This window comes from Pinus tabuliformis, chromosome 1_2, assembly GCF_031772625.1.
Source record: "Pinus tabuliformis cultivar Carrire ecotype Pingquan chromosome 1_2, CPIR1, whole genome shotgun sequence".
NCBI classification, from domain to species: Eukaryota; Viridiplantae; Streptophyta; class Pinopsida; order Pinales; family Pinaceae; genus Pinus; species Pinus tabuliformis.
Window position 1 is genome coordinate 275834325 of NC_142298.1, and position 19996 is coordinate 275854320.

The window sequence follows — 19996 nt, forward strand, 5'->3', positions numbered from 1 at the left end:
AAAAATAATGCTACCATGAAGAAGATTTACAGAGAGTGTACAATCTCCTGTATTTCCTTATTCTTGAAATAATATTCCATATTAATATTTTACACATATTTCAAGCATTATGGGAATTTGGCAGATTAATAGGGTTATGTTTCATGAGTTTTAATTCATGTAATTTGATACACTTATGCTCTTTACTGTCTGTGCTTTCTATTTTCTGTACTGACGCCACCTAGAAGTTAGAACATTATGGCGGAATTCTCTTATAGTGATGGTATGTCTGAAGGGATCGTTTGCACGGAGTGTCTAGAATTGATACTTCCTAATAAATTAGATTCGGTATATGATTTACTACTATCCAGTTCATGGGTGATGAGAAGCTTTTCAGTCTTGACAAGTACATTTTTGCAGCTTCATGATCATTCAGTGATGGAGGATTTTCGCCTTACAGATTATCCTTTCCATGTGTCCAGTTTATTATATCTAATTCAAGCCATTGTAAAATCATGTAAAATTAAAAGTTGATAACTTGATCAAACTGATGTATGTGGAGATAAGCTCTGCTCCTTGAAGAAAAAATGTGTTAGTGTAACAAAAACCCTTGACATCCCTCATTGCCTGAATTACAAGATGAATCTAATCAGTAAACAATCATACAGGTAGAGTAATCAAAGGTTGATGTTTGATGGCTTATCTATATGTAATCATTATTGAAGAGATTCTTATTGGATTGTTTTTCAACATTGATTAGTTCCAACTATGATCTCTAGTTTCCACTTTCTCAATCTGCTTCATCTTTAAACATTTTTTCATGCAGTGTCTGGCTTGAGAAAGTTCATATTGTAAATCTAATGTTTGTGTTCAAAATTTTCATTGGGTCAGGTGAGTTTCTTGGAAGATAACATTGTTGTGAATGGGTCTGATTGTGGAAATGATATCAAATACAGAGTTTGACCAAGTACAACTATTGTTTTGGCTCTTCAGGCCAGACCACCAATACTCTCAAAACTAAGCTTATTACAGTATAAGAAGTTGCCAGGTCGATTATTGCTACCATGGCGTATTTTTCCAAGACATGGGACGATTGCTGCAGATACAGATTTTTATCCATTTGGGACTCGCATGTTCATCCCTGGATATGGCTGGGGCGAGGTATAATGTTTTCATTCCCAGTTTAATTCCATACAAATACTTACATTCACTAACATTCACATAGTTATGCATATTGATATTCAATGTAAAATAACACTTGATCAGATCCTATTAGATATTTGCTATAAAATAAGCTGGGTTTTCTTTATAACTGCTCTTAATTAGTGATTTCCCATTCTCTCTCTTTTTAAGAAAAGTTTAATATCTTTGAACATTTTTTGGGGTTCAAACATAATTGCAGTTAGTCACATGGTAAAATCAGTGTCTGAAAAGTTTTAATATCTTTGTGTTTCTTATTTCTTTTTTTCTCTTTTGACCTCGTTTACTGCCTAAATTAGCATCCTTGGCAAGGTTCAGTCAAGGCAATCTCCTCTTGCTTTAGGCCAACTCCTACAATGCCATGGGGATTATCCAAATCTACACACACTTCACCAACAAGCCTCAAAACAGTAAGTATGATGAAGGTTACGCGTTAATTGAAACAAAGTGCTAGGTCTGATATATGAATGATAACTGTAGAAAATTCAAACCAGCATGCAAAGCTCAGTCAAAATACATAATAGATGGTTACCTTTGATGCTCAAAAGTGAGGGAAGGGTGCATACATTGAGTGAGATGATTTGTCTTTGATTTCCACTTGATTTATATCATGATTGGACAAACTTATTGCTGTCCAGCACTTCCAGATCTGCCAAAAAACCAGAAAACTCGGAAATGCTAGATTTGGAGTGACTTTTAAGCAACCCAGAAGTGTGGAAACACAATAGGATGGTGGATCCTTGGGTGCTTGAGCTTGGGCACTGAAACGGGAGTAGAAACACAACCCATCTATGATAAAAATGAAAGTAAATGAAAAGCTACAAAAATCTGATCCAAAATTGCATGAAAAGGGGGTCCAATCCCCCTATGGTTAAAATTAAAAAATACCTTAATCAAGATAAAACCTTTTGAAGCATTGGGGGCAGCTTGAAACACTTCCAAATATTGATAATATGCATTTAAAATACTTCAGAAATGAAACTGGGGACTTGTCATGTCCCTTCTCAAAAACATTAGTAACAGGGTGCTGCTACTTCATTTTGGCAGCATTTTTGGTTTAGGAGGAGGACCCCACACACAAAAACTTAAGAACTATAGGCAATTCGATTTATTTCTGGCAGCTAGTGGAATATGGGGGCCACCACATGCATAATTCGAACTTGGCAAAGGAATACGTTGGAGGGAATTCAAGCTAGTGGATGGAGGGGCCCATATGAGGCTAAGGGGGCCCAAGGAGTTATAAAGAGAGATCAGCTCTCATTTTGGATTCATCTTGATTATTTGACAAACAAACTTTCTTTTGTACGCTCTGCTGCTTAGCGAGTCTACCCGCTGTTTAGCCACGAGTTTTCCGCAAGGAAGATTCAACCTCTACTTCAGGGGACTATCCGTGCCCGCCCTAGGGAAACAATTCCACAGTGGTTGCAGGAGTTTCAGCTCTGTTTTATAGTTCATTCAGCCATCAACGCAGGGAGGAACTGCGTATTCTTGGGCAGCCAAAGAACACACAGGAGGGGTTGGAAATTAACAAGGGGGATTCACAACTTGCTGGGAGAGCCGAGAATAGATCAACAAGGGTTTCACAACATGCTGGGAGTGTCGGGAGTTGAGGAGGCAACATAAAAAGGGTAACCTTGCTGGAGTAGCAGCCAACCAGACCAATGCAATAGTTAGTCGAAGTCCTGGACAGAGGTACTACGCAGAGGCCTGTAGCAATAAACTTGTGGTGCAGGGAGAGTAGTCATACGGACTAGGAGTCATTTGGGGAGCAAGGAGTTAGTCAATACAAATGAACCCAACATTCTAGGGGTATTTTCAAAGGGATTTGCAGGCTGTTTCCTGCAAGTCAAATTTGGCTGTATCAGCTGGGAGAGGCTCCAAGGAGGCCGAAAATCCAAAGTCAAAATCCTAGAAATTTGTTAAAATTTGGGTACCAGAGGACAAGTGGTTCCCTAAGGATTTGATCTTTGGCCTTGGGAAAAATGTCAAATTTATTTGTACTTTTCTCCTAAAGTGACTTTATAAGTGGTAAAATCAATTTAATTTAAAAGTGACTTTATAAGTGGTAAAGTTACATTTTAATTTAAAAGTGACTTTATAAATAGTAAAGCTACATTCTAATTAAAGGTGACTTTATTAAAGTCAATGAAGAATTAGAAAGTGAAAAAGTGACTATGGAAATAAAATGCTAAGTCGGTCTTTATTTAAGTGGGTGAGTTAACAAATAGAAAGTGAGAATTAAATGCATATTTATTCTCATCCTAGATCTAAATGAATCTCAGCCATTAGATCTTAGGGTAACCCAAAAGGTCATTTAGAGAGTAAAAGGAGAAGAGGAGAAAAATCCTGTTCAGCCTCATGTTGTAGCTGTTTCTTTTTGCTGCCGCTTGGGGGAGGTTTTGCAACCTCCCCCAGAAGGGGATCCATGTCTGTGGATCCAAAAGCTAGGTTTTACAGTTACCAGAAGATGTTAGAACTTGCAGTTCTGTTGGTGTTCAGAGATGGTCAGGTGCAGTGGAGCTCATCCGAAAGCCTAGAGCCGCAACCTCACCTTAAGGGCTTGTTACACCATGTATGTTTATGTATTAGAGTCAAGAGAATACCTCCAAGCAAAGTCAACAAGTCTTCTCCATGCAATGACATCACCAAAGAACCCATCTGAAGCAAAGAAGACAAGTTGGCTTGCAATCTTCTAGTCGGCCTTCAAGTCGGCCTAAAGGAGGGACAAACCTCTATATATAGAGGCTGTCCACCCCTCCAAAGATAACAAAATCTACCTCTGAAATCAGCGAAGTGAAGGAACGAGTAAAGGGTGGAAAAGTGACGAGAAAGGGAGCCTCTAGTGTAACAAATAAGGTGAAGCCTAGACCGAAGTCAAGAGGACTGTTTTCTAGGGTAGAAAACAGTCACATGTGCGAGAAATAGAAGCATCCCTATAATCATAACCGCAACAACATAACAATCCTATATTTATCTTTGTTTGGGCTAGAAAGATAGGCCTACAAGGCCTCCTACTCAAGCGAAGAAAACTCTCTCTCAAGTGAAGGTGAAAGGACCCTAATTCACAAGGATACCTTCCACACGTGCGAAGGTCTAGGGCTGTTGTACAGTCACACCAAGTCTACATCTACATCTCAAGAAGGAGCTCGTTTGGTTGAAAGAAGGAAGGTGTCTACATAAGTAAAGGATATCATTAAGTATAGAAGAGAAGCATCTCATCTAAAGGTCACATAAACAAGGTCTATCAACCACTGTAAGAAGGAGGACGAAGTTTCGGGGAACAAAGTGTTGGAAGAAGTAAGACTAAGTGTCGGGGAACAAAGTGCAGAAAGGAGGAAAGACTTGACTTGTGCTTGGAGGACATTCTAGTTAGGGGTCTAGGGTTTGTCATTGATCAATAAGAAGCTTCAATAAAAGAAATTTACCAAAGGGTTTTCCTCTCAAGAGAAGAGAGGTTTTGGCCCTGGCAGAGAGCCAACATTTTGTGTTCTTGTTCTTATGTTTTTCATAGCAGTTTGAAGAAGTACACACACATGCATTAATAAAAAGAAGGAGAGGACTAAGCTAACAAGAAAAGTAAGAAGACTCCACAAATTGTTATCAAGTCAAGAAGAATCACACTACACCTAATTGCCGTTGATTCTTCAACATGGTATCAGAGCTAAGGTGACACATCAAGGAAAGGGCATCTCAAGAACACTCATCAAGGAAGGACATCTACAAAGTTGAAGCATCAAGCCAAGAAGTCTCTATCACATCAAAAGGACAAGAAGGTCTACCATCTATCATCAGGGAAGACTACAAAGCAAGAAGAAGAGCCTTACATAAAGGCACCTACAAGAAGAGAAAATCAAAGAAGGACCTACATCAAGCTACAAGTCATCAAGCAAATCTCATCATCAAGCAAGCCCACTTGGGAGAAAGCAACTTGAAGAACATCAAGATCTAAGGAAGGCAAGCCATAAAGTCTTCAAGGAGAAAGCAAGTCCACTACATCTCAAAATCTATCAAGTAACTATATGCTTCTTTCTGAATATACATCAATGTCATTTGCAAGGAATGCAACAAATTGGTTGTTACTAATAAATTTCTTGCATGGAACAAGAGGATTGATTTACTTCTAAAAGGAGAATGAACTTCTAGAACACATCAAAGAGAATATCGCTATCCCTGCTAAGGAACAAACTCAAGCCTTAGTCAAATATGATAACAATGAGACAAGAGCTCAAAGGATTCTAATAGAATCCATCAAAAACTCTCTCATTCCTTATGTCTCCAAACTTGAAACATCAAAAGAAATCTATGATAAACTAGTAGAGCTATTCTTGCTAAGCAATGTCGGGGAAGTGATATCTCTTCGAAATGAATTGTACAAGATGAAGATATCAAAGGAAGGAATAGCTCCCTACTTCATGAAAATCTCTGAGATGAGGGATCAACTTCAAGAGCCAGGGGAAGTCATGTCCGATAGGGAAATGACAACTGTAATACTCAATGCTCTACCTGAGGATTGGGGCAACTTCACATGAAGCATATATGCTAAGAAGGAAGCCATCCCACTAAGTGAAATGTGGTCTCTATGCAAGATAGAGGAAACAAGACTTAAAGCAAAGGAAGATGTGGGATCAAAGGAGCAAGCATTTGCTACCATAGCTAAGAGAAAAGGAAAATTTGGAAATATGGTCCATGAAGAAAAAACAAAAAAGATATGTCCAAAGTCCAATGCGTTGGATGCCAAGAATATGGACACTATAAAAGGAATTTTCCTAAACTAAAGAAGGACAACAACAACAAAAGAAAAAGGAAAGAAGCTGACATGACTCGAGGTGAATGAAGAAGAGAAAAAGCAAAAGAAAGAAGATCATCCGGATCTCTACTATGGCTAAGTCAAACTCTTTACTTAAAGTCTTATTTCAAAGTTTTGAGTAGTATAGGAGCATGTAGGAATAGAATAAAATTGCATGGCTAGAAACATCTTCTAGAATCTAGAAGCATGATGTTCATAGAATTCAAAATACTCATGTAGAAGGAGCATATATAAATGAGAACAAATGCATGGTTAGAAATATCTTCTAGAATATAGGAGCATGGTATATATTGCTCAAGATATTCATGTAGAAGGAGCATACCTAGTATAGGACCTCATCCACAATGAAAGAAAATTGATCATGATTAAGAATCTTAGAAAACCTCTATCATCATAAGGAAAGAAACATTTGCAGGGTAATGGTCTTTAAGATTCCTAAAAGAAGATTCATAAACAAAAGCAGATGTCTCATTGGGAATCCCATTCATGGGATTCAAGAAAAGGATGATATGTAGGCAAGCTAAGATGAAGCAAGAAGGGCCACACCAAGGACAACCAAATGAAGCTAAGATGATCAAAGGAGAATCATGATGAGGTATGTATGCATCAAAGTTTGTTCATGTTATTATATGTATATTATTGAGTCATGGGAATAGTTCTATGACATGATCAAGTATGAAAGAATCCTTTTCACCAATGACTTGCTCAAAGGCATGTACACCAATGCAATGAAGGTCAAGAAAAGGAAATACTCACATAAGGAGTATAAGATTGCTGACTAAGAAAGAAAGTAAAGAAGAAATGTTGTCTAGTCCTAGAAGCAAGCAATGAAGAAGTGCTCTCCAATGTTGCACGAAGCAGGGACGAAACAGGAACGTTTTTTGAAAGTGGGGACGCGGAAGTGTCATTTTCCAAAAATCTAAGAAGCGAAGCGTCTGCTATATATATATATATTTTGCATTTATATTCAAAACAAACATCCCAAATACCAAATTAGTTGTAGAAGACATGAAAACATGCATATTTTTGCATAAATCAAGATAGATATGGAATCCATGATTCCATTGTAGTTACTAGTATGTACATCAATGATTAATTATTCGAGCATCAACCATCTATATTCTAGCAATTACAAACATATATCGAATTTTTAAGCATATTATAAAACATAAAACATTTAAGTGTATTATAAAATATAAAACATAGAGCATATTATGATTTATCTAGCAAGTGAGCAACTATCAACATTTGTCATGTCCAAAATTCAAATAATATGTTTACAAAATAGGTCACTTGGTCATCACGAAGACAAAAAGGTTCAAATTCACAAGCCTACAAGTTTAATGATTAATCTATGACAAAAGCAGTAAATTGTGAATATATCTACTAATCTCCCCTTCTTCCAACATGAAGAGAACGTGGCAGTGGGCCTCCACGTGGTGGCAATGAAGAAAATGGTGTCTGTGGAAGTTGTGGCATTGAAACTGATGAAGACGAACGCCCTGCTATTGGTGTTGAACCATGGAACCTAGGAACGAAGGGACTAGATGGGGGTGGCATCTCAACTCGATCATCATCATCTTGGAATCGCTCAAAAAATTCATACAAAAAAACCACTAGTTAACAAAAAAATTAAAAACAAGAATTAGATAAATGCGTTATAAGCAAAATTCATACCACAATGGATATACCTGGATAAGAGCATCGTCTAATTGCTCTAATCACAACACTCCATCCTCCAAATTGGGCTCCTCTAGATTCCTGTCCCAAATCTTAAGTTCTTTATTAGTCTTTGCATCATCACAGTAACGGGACAACAATTGCAAGTTGTAATGAACATAAACCAAGCTCTTCACCTGGTCTAAACTCAACCTGTTACTTTTAACACTGTGGATGAAAGAATAAGAGCTCCAACACCTCTCTGCAGAAGAAGTGTTTACCACCTATGTAGCACCCACAATGCCAAAGTCTGTAGAAGTGGAGTAGCCCCTCCATGCATGTTCCACCACTCAAGAGAAGAAAAAGTCTCTCGATCTCTAATTGCATGCATGCTCCCAAATGGACCAGTGTTAAGCATATAGTTGCTCAACTGTCTCCGTACCATGGCAACCTCCTCCTCATCAGGGACTAATTTACTAAATGTAATCATATATTTTTTGTGAATCTCTTGATCTTGGTGTGGTTTTCTCCTGCTTCCCCCCAGGTGCTAGTGTTGAAAGCCATGATGGATGATAGTATTTAGGTGTCAAAACATATGCTAATGTATGCAATGGAACATTTAGCATTTCCCATCGGTTTTCCACCTTTGCACGAATATAATTGTACAAGGTGATATCTCTAGGCTCAACAATGTCTTTAATCTGCTCCAACATGCTATCCATTGTTCATACACCTCCCCAATTATTGGTCGATCTGAATCTCCAGACTTGATCATGTAATAAATTGGTTTGGTGAATTGCAAAACATATTTAACCTGTGATCAACAGTGCATGTCAAGAATAGTGTCCTTGGCTACATTAGCACCATCTCTATCAGTGTTAATTTCCTCCCATGATTCATCACACACCATATTAGTTAAAGCTTGTGTCACCTTCACTAGCCGCCTAAAGGTGAGGTTATAACTGGCAAATCTTGTTTTTGCAAGTTTAAGCAACTGCAACTTGCTAGGCACCCAGACCAAAAGATGTGTGGATGAGTACGCTCAATAATTTTTCCTGTTGCCTTACAATTTGCTGCATTATTTGTGATCACTTGAACCACATTATTCGGACCAACATCTCTGATTGATTGCAACAGGAGATCTGCAATGTTTTGGGAAGATGCACTGATGTTGGAGGAGTCATGACATGTAATAAATACTGCACCACTAGCAGAAACACCAAGAACATTTATCAAATGTTGGTTTCTAATATTTGTCCACCCATTTGATACAATGGATACCCCACAATCTACCCACTCATTTGTAAAACATGTCAAAGCTCTTTGAACCTTTGCTTTTTCTCTTTCTAATAACACTGTTCTAGCTTTCTCATAGTTGGGGGACTTGTATCTTTTTGGGGCTTCATTGATGGCGTTTACCATTTCATGCCAATAGGGAGAGCGAAGCACATTAAATGGTACATCGCAAGCACAAAGAAATCATACTATCTTTCCATCCACATCATCCCTCCCAGCAAAATTCAAGAAATCCCCTATTGTTCTTTTACCTCCAGAGCTTCCAGAAACCATGAGGAGATGAGCTACCAAATCTAGAGGTTGCACTTGATTTAGAATGAGTTTTGTGTTTCTTTCTTTTTTGTTGTGCAACCTCTTCTATTTGTATGTATTTTCTTCTTTGTTCAGCTGAAATGTTTGGGCAAATTTGTATCTCCACAACACCCTTTTTGTCATCACTGTCCATCACCTCACAAAGATGCCTCCTCACATGGGTATATGAACCCCTAAATGGTTTTCCTCCATGACAACCACGAGGGCACAAAAATTTGTAGCTTCCACCACCCTTTCCCCCTCCAAGTTTGGTCACATAGTTCCATAAAGGTGTTAATGTAGCTTTCCCCTCTAATGTTTCAGTGTTCCCTTCAGGTTAAACTTCATCCCCTTCCTCTTCAAACCCTTCCTCCTCATCATACATTGGGTCACTCATATTGGGACCACTATTCTCTTATTCTTCTTCCCTTCTATTCCTACTCCCCCTTGCCATAATTAAAACCAAAGGTGGAATGATACATAGAAGCCAAAAGAACACCATCTTGGAATATGGATATAGGTGGTGGACAACCTGCAATTAAATGAGCAAGTAGAAAGAATGGGAAAGAGTAGGAGAGGGAGGAGAAAAATATAAAAAAACAATGTCAAAAAAATGAGGGAGTTTGGGATTTGCACTTACCTCTTTAGCTCTTGTAGATGGAAGTCCTTCAAGTTCCTCCTCCAAGTTCCTCCTGCTTTTCCTAGCTCCTTCTCCTTCACTCCTCCAAGCTCTCCTCTCTTCTCCTCTCTTTCTCCTCTCTTCTCCAAGCTCTCATAAACTCAAAGTGAGCAAATGAGAGATGAATGGGTGTTAAATCCCTTCACTCCTCACCCTAACCCAAGGTGGACCCATCCCCAACCAAGCAAAAGAAAAAAAAATTAAAAAAAAAAATTAAAAAAACAACCTTTTTTTGGCCCGCACGGCGGAAATGGCGGATGCCAGGTTGAAGCGGTCACGATCCATACGGATTGAACCCCGAAGCACCGCGTTTTGTACGGCCGAACCGACATACAAATCGCATTTCGGAAAAACTGAAATGCAAATCGACTATACTCTTCCGAAAATGGAAAGAAGCATATTTATCAGCCCGATCTGCATTTCGGTTTTTCCGAAACATGTTTCGAAGGGTGATTCCCCTACGCATCCGTATGGATCGCAGATCGAGCTTTTGATTCGAGGGGGGGGTCCCTACAACACTGGTGCTCTCACAAGAAGCAGAAGATGGTTGACCAATCTATCCAAGAAGAAGCAAATGAAGAAAGAGATCAAGCATGTGAAGAACACCATGATCACAATGAATCACTATCTGACAAGATACTTTGAAGACATCTCTTGAAGGAAGGCATGACAACTCTGACAAAGGAAGAAAAAGATCAAAGGACCCTTGACACCTGTGAAGGGCTTGGAGATATGAAAGTTGCAGATAACTGACTCTACTCTACGAAGATGTCATGATGATGAAGCCATCCAACAAAAGCACCATTTAAATGTTGAAGCAATATCAGGATGAAGTCATGAAGGCCTACTAGATCAAAGCATGGGAACAAGCAAGTACATTGAAGCATCCATGAGAAGAGTATTTCGAAGCATGGACAAATGGCAAAGGAGTAGCCAAATGGCCAGAGAACCTGATATAGTCAAGAAAGCCACTTTCCACGAAGGAAGCAATGACATGACAAACCAGAAAGGAAAGTGATCAATGGATGTTGCCCTACCAAGAAGAAGATTTGAACAATGTAACGACCCATATATAAATACAAAGAACGCAAGCATAATAGCAGGTATACGGTACACGCATATGATAGCTACATATGCATGTGTCGCATACACCGCACTAGTATTTTATACTAAATTGATTATAAGTGCTAAATACCATGACCCTTCTGGGAAAAGAAGTTCTACTCGTTCATCAATATTGCGTAATGTATGGTTAGATCAAGAGGACTCTCTCTCTCTCTCTATATATATATATATATATGTTGCAAAATATTGATAAAAATCATATTAAAGGTTAAGCATGAATATAAATAATTAACTAATATAAAGTTCTAAACTTTATAATAAAATAAATAGAACTTATAATAAAATAAATATAAATAGAACTTATATTAAAATAAATATAAATAGAACTGATATTAAAAACAAATATGACCATCACATTTAAATTAAAATAAAACCTAAACTTAAGATAAAAACACCTGTAAAGGTTGTGACTCACGTTCACAAAGGAGAGCTGTCACCACGATAGTAAACAGTGGAATCGCTGGTGAACAGGGCGGTCACCACCAAGGAGAGCTTCATATAGAGGTAGACAGAGTTTTTAGCGGGGGGAAGAAATCAGGAGAAGACCAGGAGAAAAACCAGGAGGACAAACCAGGTGGAAGAACCAGCCATTGGAAGAGCTTTGAGTGTTCTGAGGTTCTGGGCACGGGGGACAGTTAGCTTCTGTTGAGAAGCTTACTGGATTGAGCAGCCAGGCCCTGCTCAGTCTGGCTGGGTGGAATTGGTCTCTCGGTAATTGGAGCAGAGTAACCGCAGGCATCATCAACTACAACAATTCAGGGAGTAGTTCAGGTAGGTACCTGCTTTAAATTCTTTACTGTTTCTGTATTTTAATTTTTCGGTTCTTACAAACAAAGACTTCATAACATCGAAGGAAAGAAGGAGATCAAGCAGTTGGAGGACCCATGAAGAAGGAGTTGCTAATGAATGGACAAGTCCCTAGCTAAGATGGAGTTATAACAAGTTCCAAATTACAAAGGAAGTTGGACAAGTACCTTGTTGGAGGATACTTGGGTATGTCTTCCTTAATCGAGAGGAAGAGATAGACACAACATTCTTGTCTTCACTTGGGAAGAAAGAATGAGAGGATTGGGTAATCATTTGGCATCTGATACTCAAGAGGATCCAAGACAAGAGTAGGCAAGAGGATCGATGGGTTGGGAACCCAAGATAAGAATAATCCTAGAAGGTCATACTTAGTGAACACTCGGGTGGGTATGTACCTTGAGAGACAATGACTAAGGTGTCTATAAGTCATTGGTCTCGCCAACATTTTGATCTGATCTATTAAGAGATAGCGCTGTCAGTGAAGGCCTTGTTGTGGAAACAATGTTGGTCACTATGATGCTATAACAGATGGATTTCCAATCCGGTTTCTCTTATGTGAATTCTTCAAGATTGAAACATAACCAAACACCTTGTAATATTGTATGAATACCTCCCTAGTTAAGAGGGAGTGTTGAAGGAAATGTAGCTAGGTTCGGTCTTCATAAATATACTTTTGATATTTGCAGTGTTCCACGGGGACGCGTCCCCCAGGGTCGGGTGCGCGCACCCCTCGCACCCCACGCACCCGGGACGGGGAGTCTCTTGGGGGTGCGTTTCCCCACGCACCCTTTTTGGGGAGTCTTGGGGAGACGCAAGGGGGTGCGTTTCCCCAGTGTGGGAGTCTAGACTCCCCAAGACTCCCCAAAAAGGGTGCTTCTGGGCGTCCCCCTTCAGTGTGGGAGTCTAGACTCCCCAAAAAGGGTGCCCCTGGGCGTCCCCCTTTAAATTTGTTTAATAAGACTTAAAAATTCAAAATTCAAAATCAAAAATTCAAAAATCAAAACCATTAATTTTTTTTTTTAAAACTAAAATTAAAACTAAATAACTAAAACTTAAAAGTCTAAAGAAAAAATTAAAATTAAAACTAAATAACTAAAACTTAAAAGCCTAAAACTTAAAGTTAAAAGCTCATTTCATTTCAACCCAAAGTCATTTCCATTTCACTCTTAACTATTTTTGATTTTGAACTTTGAAACTTTGAGTTATATAGATTTAGTGTTCAAACTTTGAAAATATACTAGTATGTTTTGCTTTCAATTTAGATTCTAGAATGATGAATGATGAATTTAGTTTTTAAATCAATGTAGATTGTAGAATGATGAACCATTGAATGATGAATGATATCGATCAATGTATTTGAATATTTTATTATTGATTTTTATTTTTGCTTTTCGAATCTCATGGTATGTAGGAATAATAATTAATTCAATAATGAGACTTGTCACTTGAGTATGTCATATGAATGATGTGTGTATCAAAATGAATGATGAGGATGGATCAATGATTCAAATTTCAATTGTCTATTTAATATTTTTATGCTTTCATTATTGAACAGTGAACAATGAATATGAACTTGAATTTTATATATATATACCTCGACGACTCCCCGCACCCCCGAAATTTCCCTAAAATTTGAGGGTACTCCCACACGTCCCCCCTGTGCGTCTCCCCGCACCCGCGTCTCCCCGCACCAGAGTCTTGGTGGAACATTGGATATTTGTATTTATTCAAGAAAAGAAATATTATTTTTATAATATATGTCCATGAGTTTCTTGCTCATTGAAATAGGTTTGGCACATGTTAAAGTGCTATAGGTGAGTCAAAGAGTCAAAAGAAAATGTTGAAGACCTTAAGGTCATGTTGCACCATGTATGTTTATGTATTAGAGTCAAGAGAATACCTCCAAGCAAAGTCAACAAGTCTCCTCCACGCAGCGACATCACCAAAGAACCCATTCGAAGCAAGGAAGACAAGGTGACCTCCAATCTTCTAGTCAACCTTCAAGTCGGCCTAAAGGAGGGACAAACCTCTAGAGTCTATATATAAATCTACCTTTGAAGTCAGCGAAGTGAAGGAACGAGTAAAGGGTGGAAAAGTGACGAGAAAGGGAGCCTCTAGTGCAACAAATAAGGTGAAGTCTAGACCGAAGTCAAGATGACTGTTTTCTAGGGTAGAAAATAGTCACACATGCGAGAAACAGAAGCATCCCTATAGCCATAACCGCAACAACATAACGTTCCTATATTTATCTTTGTTTGGGCTAGAAAGATAGGCCTAGAAGGCCTCCTACTCAAGCGAAGAAAACTCTCTCTCAAGTGAAGGTGAAAGGACCCTAATTCACAAGGATATCTTCCACACATGCGAAGGTCTAGGGCTGCTGTATAGTCACACCAAGTCTACATCTACATCTTAAGAAGGAGCTTGTTTGGTTGAAATATGGAAGGTGTCTACATAAGTAAAGGATATCATTAAGTATAGAAGAGAAGCATCTCATCTAAAGCTCACATAAACAAGGTCTATCAACCACTGGAAGAAGGAGGACGAAGTGCCAGGGAACAAAGTGCCAAAAGAAGGAAGACTGTAGGAATTTACAAGGTAAGTTCCTCAGACAAAACACCAAAGGACACCACTCACAAACAGATCACAGATCAATACACCAGTGTTCTTGACGTGGTTAAAATCCTCAAAGAGGGAAACAGTCCATGACCTGAGCCAACACGACCACTTTAGGCAATTTATTAGTAAAAGAAAGAAATTTTACATAAACTTCTCTCATGAACGATTACCCTACAAATGACCCTCCATGCTCTTTAAATAGAGATCATGGACCAATTGGGTGTTAAGCCACGGATCAAGTGTCGGTAATACCGAGGAGAGAATGAACCATCAGATCACTTCATGTCTAGAACATATCGTGACCGTCAGATTGTAAGTTACAAAAGTACATAGTAAAGAAACACACTTTACCTAACTCTACACTAGACCAAGTTATACTTAACTATTTCCTATGTGTCGGAATATCCTAACATCCCCCCTTAAAAACAACTTGGGATAGGATTGAAGGATGTACAAATATGACACAATAGGAGAAGGAAGGAGGCATTAGAGGCTACCCCCCCTTAGTGACAACTTCCTGAACTCCAACCATAAATTGAAGTTTAGTAAACTTCACCTTTGTGAGAGCCTTTGTAAAGATGTCTGCAACTAGATCATCGGTTGAACAATATTGCACTTCAAGATCATGGTCACGAATGAGCTTTCTGATGAAGTGCATGTGTAGGTCAATGTGTTTGCTGCGCTGATGTTGGACTAGATCTTTGCATAGTTGAATGGCACTTTGATTATTACACCAAAGTGTAGTGGGATGTTGCTGTTGAAAGCCAAACTCTGACAGGATCTGACGAAGCCACAAAGCTTCCTTACTAGCTTCTACGACACCACGATACTCTGCTTTTGCTGAAGAAAGAGAAATGACACTTTGTTTCTTGCAAGCCCATGTAATAGGTCCAGAACCAAGAGTGAAGACATAACCTGCAGTAGACTTCCGATCATTAGGGTTAGCAGCCCAATCGGAATCAGTGAAACCAACCAATAAAGGAGATGCTTCTGCACTGTAATGAATCCCAAACTGAATTGTACCTTGAACATAGCGAAATATTCTTTTAGCTGCTTTCCAATGACTTTCATGTGGGTTTTGCATAAACCGAGCAATAAGGCCAACAACAAAGGAAAGGTCAGTACGAGTATGGGTCAGATACAAAAGTTTTCCTACAAGCTGACGGTATAAGGTAGCATCAACTTTAGGGGAAGTACAAGTGACTGAAAGTTTGGCTCCATACTGAAAGGGAGAAGGGGCTGGCTTACAGTCTTCCATGTGAAAGTGGCGTAGAAGATCACATGCATACTTGGAATCAAGGTTGCATGAAACGGGGAAACGGGTACGAGTTTCCGAAACGGGAAGCGATACGAAACGCGACCTCCCCAAATTTTGGAAACGGGGAAACGCGAATATATATATATATATATATATATATATATTAGGAATTTAAGAAATATGTGCAATCATAAAGCATATATGATACATTCTAATTTATTACATTATGATAAAATTGTCAATTGTCAATGCATAGACTATAAGTATCTAAATTTACATCACATTTACTCATGAATAATCACATAATGAAAATAGAAATATCCAAAATCAGCCACGAGAAATTTCTAATTTTTTGTCTCGTGGTTGATTGGGAGTCTCCTCCTACATAGTCGAATGACCTTAGTGCTCTTGATTAAATACAAGTTTCATACCCTAGTACCCTACATTCTCTTGATTATTGGGAGTCTCCCCTGCATAGAGGGCTTTGTTCTCTCGATTAAATACAAGTTCCATACCCTAGTACATGATAAAATCCAATGGAAACATTGAAATCCCCCCAATCCTGAAATCCTGAAAAACAGATAAGTCTGCTGGATTTTGAGTAAGATCTAAAATTCTACTTTCTCCATATGAAATCCAATGACGGCGAAACCACTCTCAAACATCCTGAGTCATTTCATGGTAATGTTAAAAATTTAAGTAAAAGGATGAAAATGAAAAATAAAGGAGAATATCACTTTTACTTTAAGAATTTAACATTACCATGAACTGCATATCAACACTAGGGCAAACAAATGTAGGAGATCTACATTAGAAAAAAAAATTAAAAAACAAATGTTTTTTTGGGGGAAACGTGGCCCGTACGGCCTGGAAACGCGTTTCTGGCCGTACGGCCACGTTTCCGTTTCGGGAAACGTGGCCGTACGGCCGGAAACGCGTTTCCAGGTCGTACGATACGGGGAAACGCGTTTCGTTTCGTTTCCCCTGGTTTAGGGTTTAGGGTTTAGGGTTTGCAAGACTTGAAGACCAAGAAAATAATGCAAGTGTCCTAAGTCTGTCATTTCAAACTTATTTTTAAGGCTAGACTTCACATGGTTTATAAGGTTGGGATCACTACCAGTAAGGATAAGATCATCAACATAAAGAACAAGAATGATAAGAGACTTACCCACTTTCAGTAGGTTGTTCCATATAAATTTCTTCATGCAAGTCCCCATGCAAGAAGGCAGATTTAACATCCATCTGATGGACTTCCCATTTGAAAGAGGTAGGAAGGGAAAGAACAAGGCGGATAGAGTTCATTTTGGCAATGGGGGAGAAGGTTTCAGTATAGTCAATGCCTTCAACTTGTGAAAAACCCTTAGCAACAAGACGAGCTTTATGTTTATCAACTTTTCCATCTGGTCCATACTTGGTTCTGTAAACCCATTTGCATCTAACAAGTTTTCGTCCCTTTGGAAGAGGAACAAGATCCCATGTATCATTAGCCAATAATGAATGATATTCTTCATTCATAGTTGTGTCTCAATTTGGATGGCCTGAAGCTTCTGCAAAGGTGTTAGGATCATAATTCGCTGAAGCTTGAGCCAGTAAAGAAGAGGCTCTATCGAACTGAGAATGTGTACGTTGTTGATTTGTACGATCACCTACAAGATCACTTGTTTCATCCCGAGTAGCACAGACCCATTTTGGAAGTTGAGGAGCTGAAGGAGGATCCTGAGAAGGTGGGGGAGGATTGTCATCCTCGCTGTCATCATTTGAAGAAGAAATATTTTCAGAAGTAGAAGGGATAGAGAGAGGTGGCACATCCACCGAACTAGGCTCATAGGCTGATATATTTTCAGCAAACTTTACATCTCTTCTAATGATAACATTTTTGGACTTAATTGGAATAAGTGTATATCCTTTGACATCTTCAGAATATCCAACAAAAATACATTTTTCACTCTTAGGTTCTAAAGCTTTATGTTTCTCATCTGGAATATGGGCCCATGCTTCACTTCCAAAAACATGAAAGTGACTTACATCTGGTTTAATTGAGCTCCATGCTTCTTCTGTAGTGATATTCTTTAAAACCTTAGTAGGAGTGTGATTTACTATGTAATTTGCACAGTTAATTGCTTCTGCCCAAAAATTAAGACTAAGTCCTTTAGATTGAGGCATACAATTAGCCATTTCCTTTAAGGTGCGATTCTTCCTTTCAGCTACACCATTTTGTTGTGGAGTATATGGAACAGTTTGTTGTATTTGAATTCCATGCTCAGTGCAAAAGTTGATGAATTTGTTGTTAACATATTCTTTGCCATTATCAGATCTTCGCTTAAGAATTTGATGTCTAGATTATTTTTCAACAAAGGCCTTAAAGGCCAAGAACATGTTAAATACTTCACTTTTGAGTTTTAAGAAGTATACCCAAGTGCGTCTAGAGAAATCATCAATGAATGTTAAGAAATACTTGTAGCCAAAGAATGAAACAACTAGAAGTGGACCACATAAATCACTATGCACAAGTTGTAAAGGGGCTGAGGCGTGCCAAGTGGCACGTTTTTCAAAAGTATCCTGATGATGTTTTCCGAGTACACATCCGGAACAAACACCATCTCTGCAAGATACCATAGGAAGGTTTGTCACCATATTTTCTTTACATAGATTTTGAAGGGAGCGATAGTTTAAGTGACCAAATCGCTCATGCCAAAGTTTGCTCACTTCATCATTATGAGCAAAAATATTGAGGGAAGTGTTGATGACCCAAAGTTGTTAAACTTATACAACCTTGTAGAATCATCAACAATTCTAGTAGCTAAAATCTGTATAGGATCTCATAGGTCCTTAGTCATTGTGAGGTGAAAATTCAACGATTTTCGTCACCTGAATGAGTTATCTGATATACAGATAGAAGGTTGTAGGATAAGGTTGGAACACATAATACATCATTAAATTGACCATTGTCTAGATGAACAGTTCTAGTCCCTACAACACTAAGAGATCTATTATCACCAACATATATATTTTTGGTGTTACAATCATTTAAAGAAGGAAACATGGCTTTGTTTTTGGCCATGTGATAAGAAGCTCTAGAATCAATGAGCCACTCATGAGAATGAGAAGAAGAAGATACATTTAGTGCATAACCAGACCGAGATGTTTGACCACCACATGCAGAAAGTGCTATTCCTAAAGATGAAGTTGAAGTTGAAGAGTGCTCCAAATGGATATTATGCTTCTTCATTGTCACTTCCAAGGCTTCCATGTTCTTATAGTATTTGGATTCGAAGTGGCCATCTCAATTACAAAAGTTGCAATGTCTATCAGTGTTCTTCCCTTTGCTTTTTATTTGCCTTATTATTTTGTTGAATTTATTTTTCATTTTGAGAATGAAATTTCTTAAGACCCTTGTTTGGTTTAGGACCATTCTTTTTAAGGTACTGCTTCTTAGGATTCTTTGAATTGGTTGTCGCTGGGTAGCTAAGGCTTTCTTAGAAGAGTTTCCAAGATTAAGAAGACCAAGATGTAAGAGTTTTTCTTGTTCTCTTATTAAAGAATCACAAAAGAAATCAAAAGAGGGGGACTTGTAGTCTTGTCCTTGAGAAATAAAGGCTTCTCTAGTAGAATGGAAGGTGGAAATAAACATAGAGTAGGTTGGTCCCAACTTAGTAAGAATGGAATAGATAAGGCTACCATCTTCTTTCTTAACCTTAACACCTTCCAAGAGAAGTCTAAGGGTCTTGAACTTGGACAAAAAATCTTCAATGAAAGAAAAATTATTGGGGTCCAACTTAAGCAACTCATTTTCAAGTTGATGGGCTCTAATTTCATTTTAATTCCAAAAACTTTAGTGAGTTGTTTCATTGCTTCATTAGGGGTATCAAGTTCTACGATATGGAATCTAAGGTTTAGAGAAAATTAGAAATAGACATCCCTATCAACCCACGTGCTTGATGTTGCCTTTTTTCCCATTTGGCTGCCTTATCTTCATCTTTAGGTTTAGTTTCTTGGCTTGAGGCTATTCTGTAAAGGCCTTTGCTTCTAAGTAAATCCACAATGTAGGACCACCATTGGAAATAGTTGGTGCTGTCAAGAATAAGTTGGCATGGACTTTCCATTTTAACAGAAATTGAAGCTGTAGATGCTAAAACTTAGTGTTCCAATGGAGAGATCTCGAAAAATTAGGCCGATTAAAAAAAAAAGGCTCTGAAAACAGCTTCCGGATGAAGAATTTATGGTTTTTTGAAGAAAAGTTGTTGAAGATGCCGACGAAGTGCGTGAATGTGTGGAAGTG

At 38.4% G+C, this 19996-nt stretch overlaps 1 protein-coding gene across 2 annotated transcripts in view; it reads left to right on the forward strand.

Moving 5' to 3' along the window:
• Window positions 1-19996, forward strand: part of LOC149205410 (uncharacterized) — a 301500-nt gene that overhangs the window by 137821 nt on the left and 143683 nt on the right. For both annotated transcript variants that reach the window (XM_089395056.1, XM_089395055.1), the window contains exon 4: window positions 973-1140. In XM_089395056.1, coding sequence (XP_089251182.1) covers window positions 973-1140 — 168 coding nt within the window. The remainder of the gene's footprint in view (window positions 1-972; window positions 1141-19996) is intronic.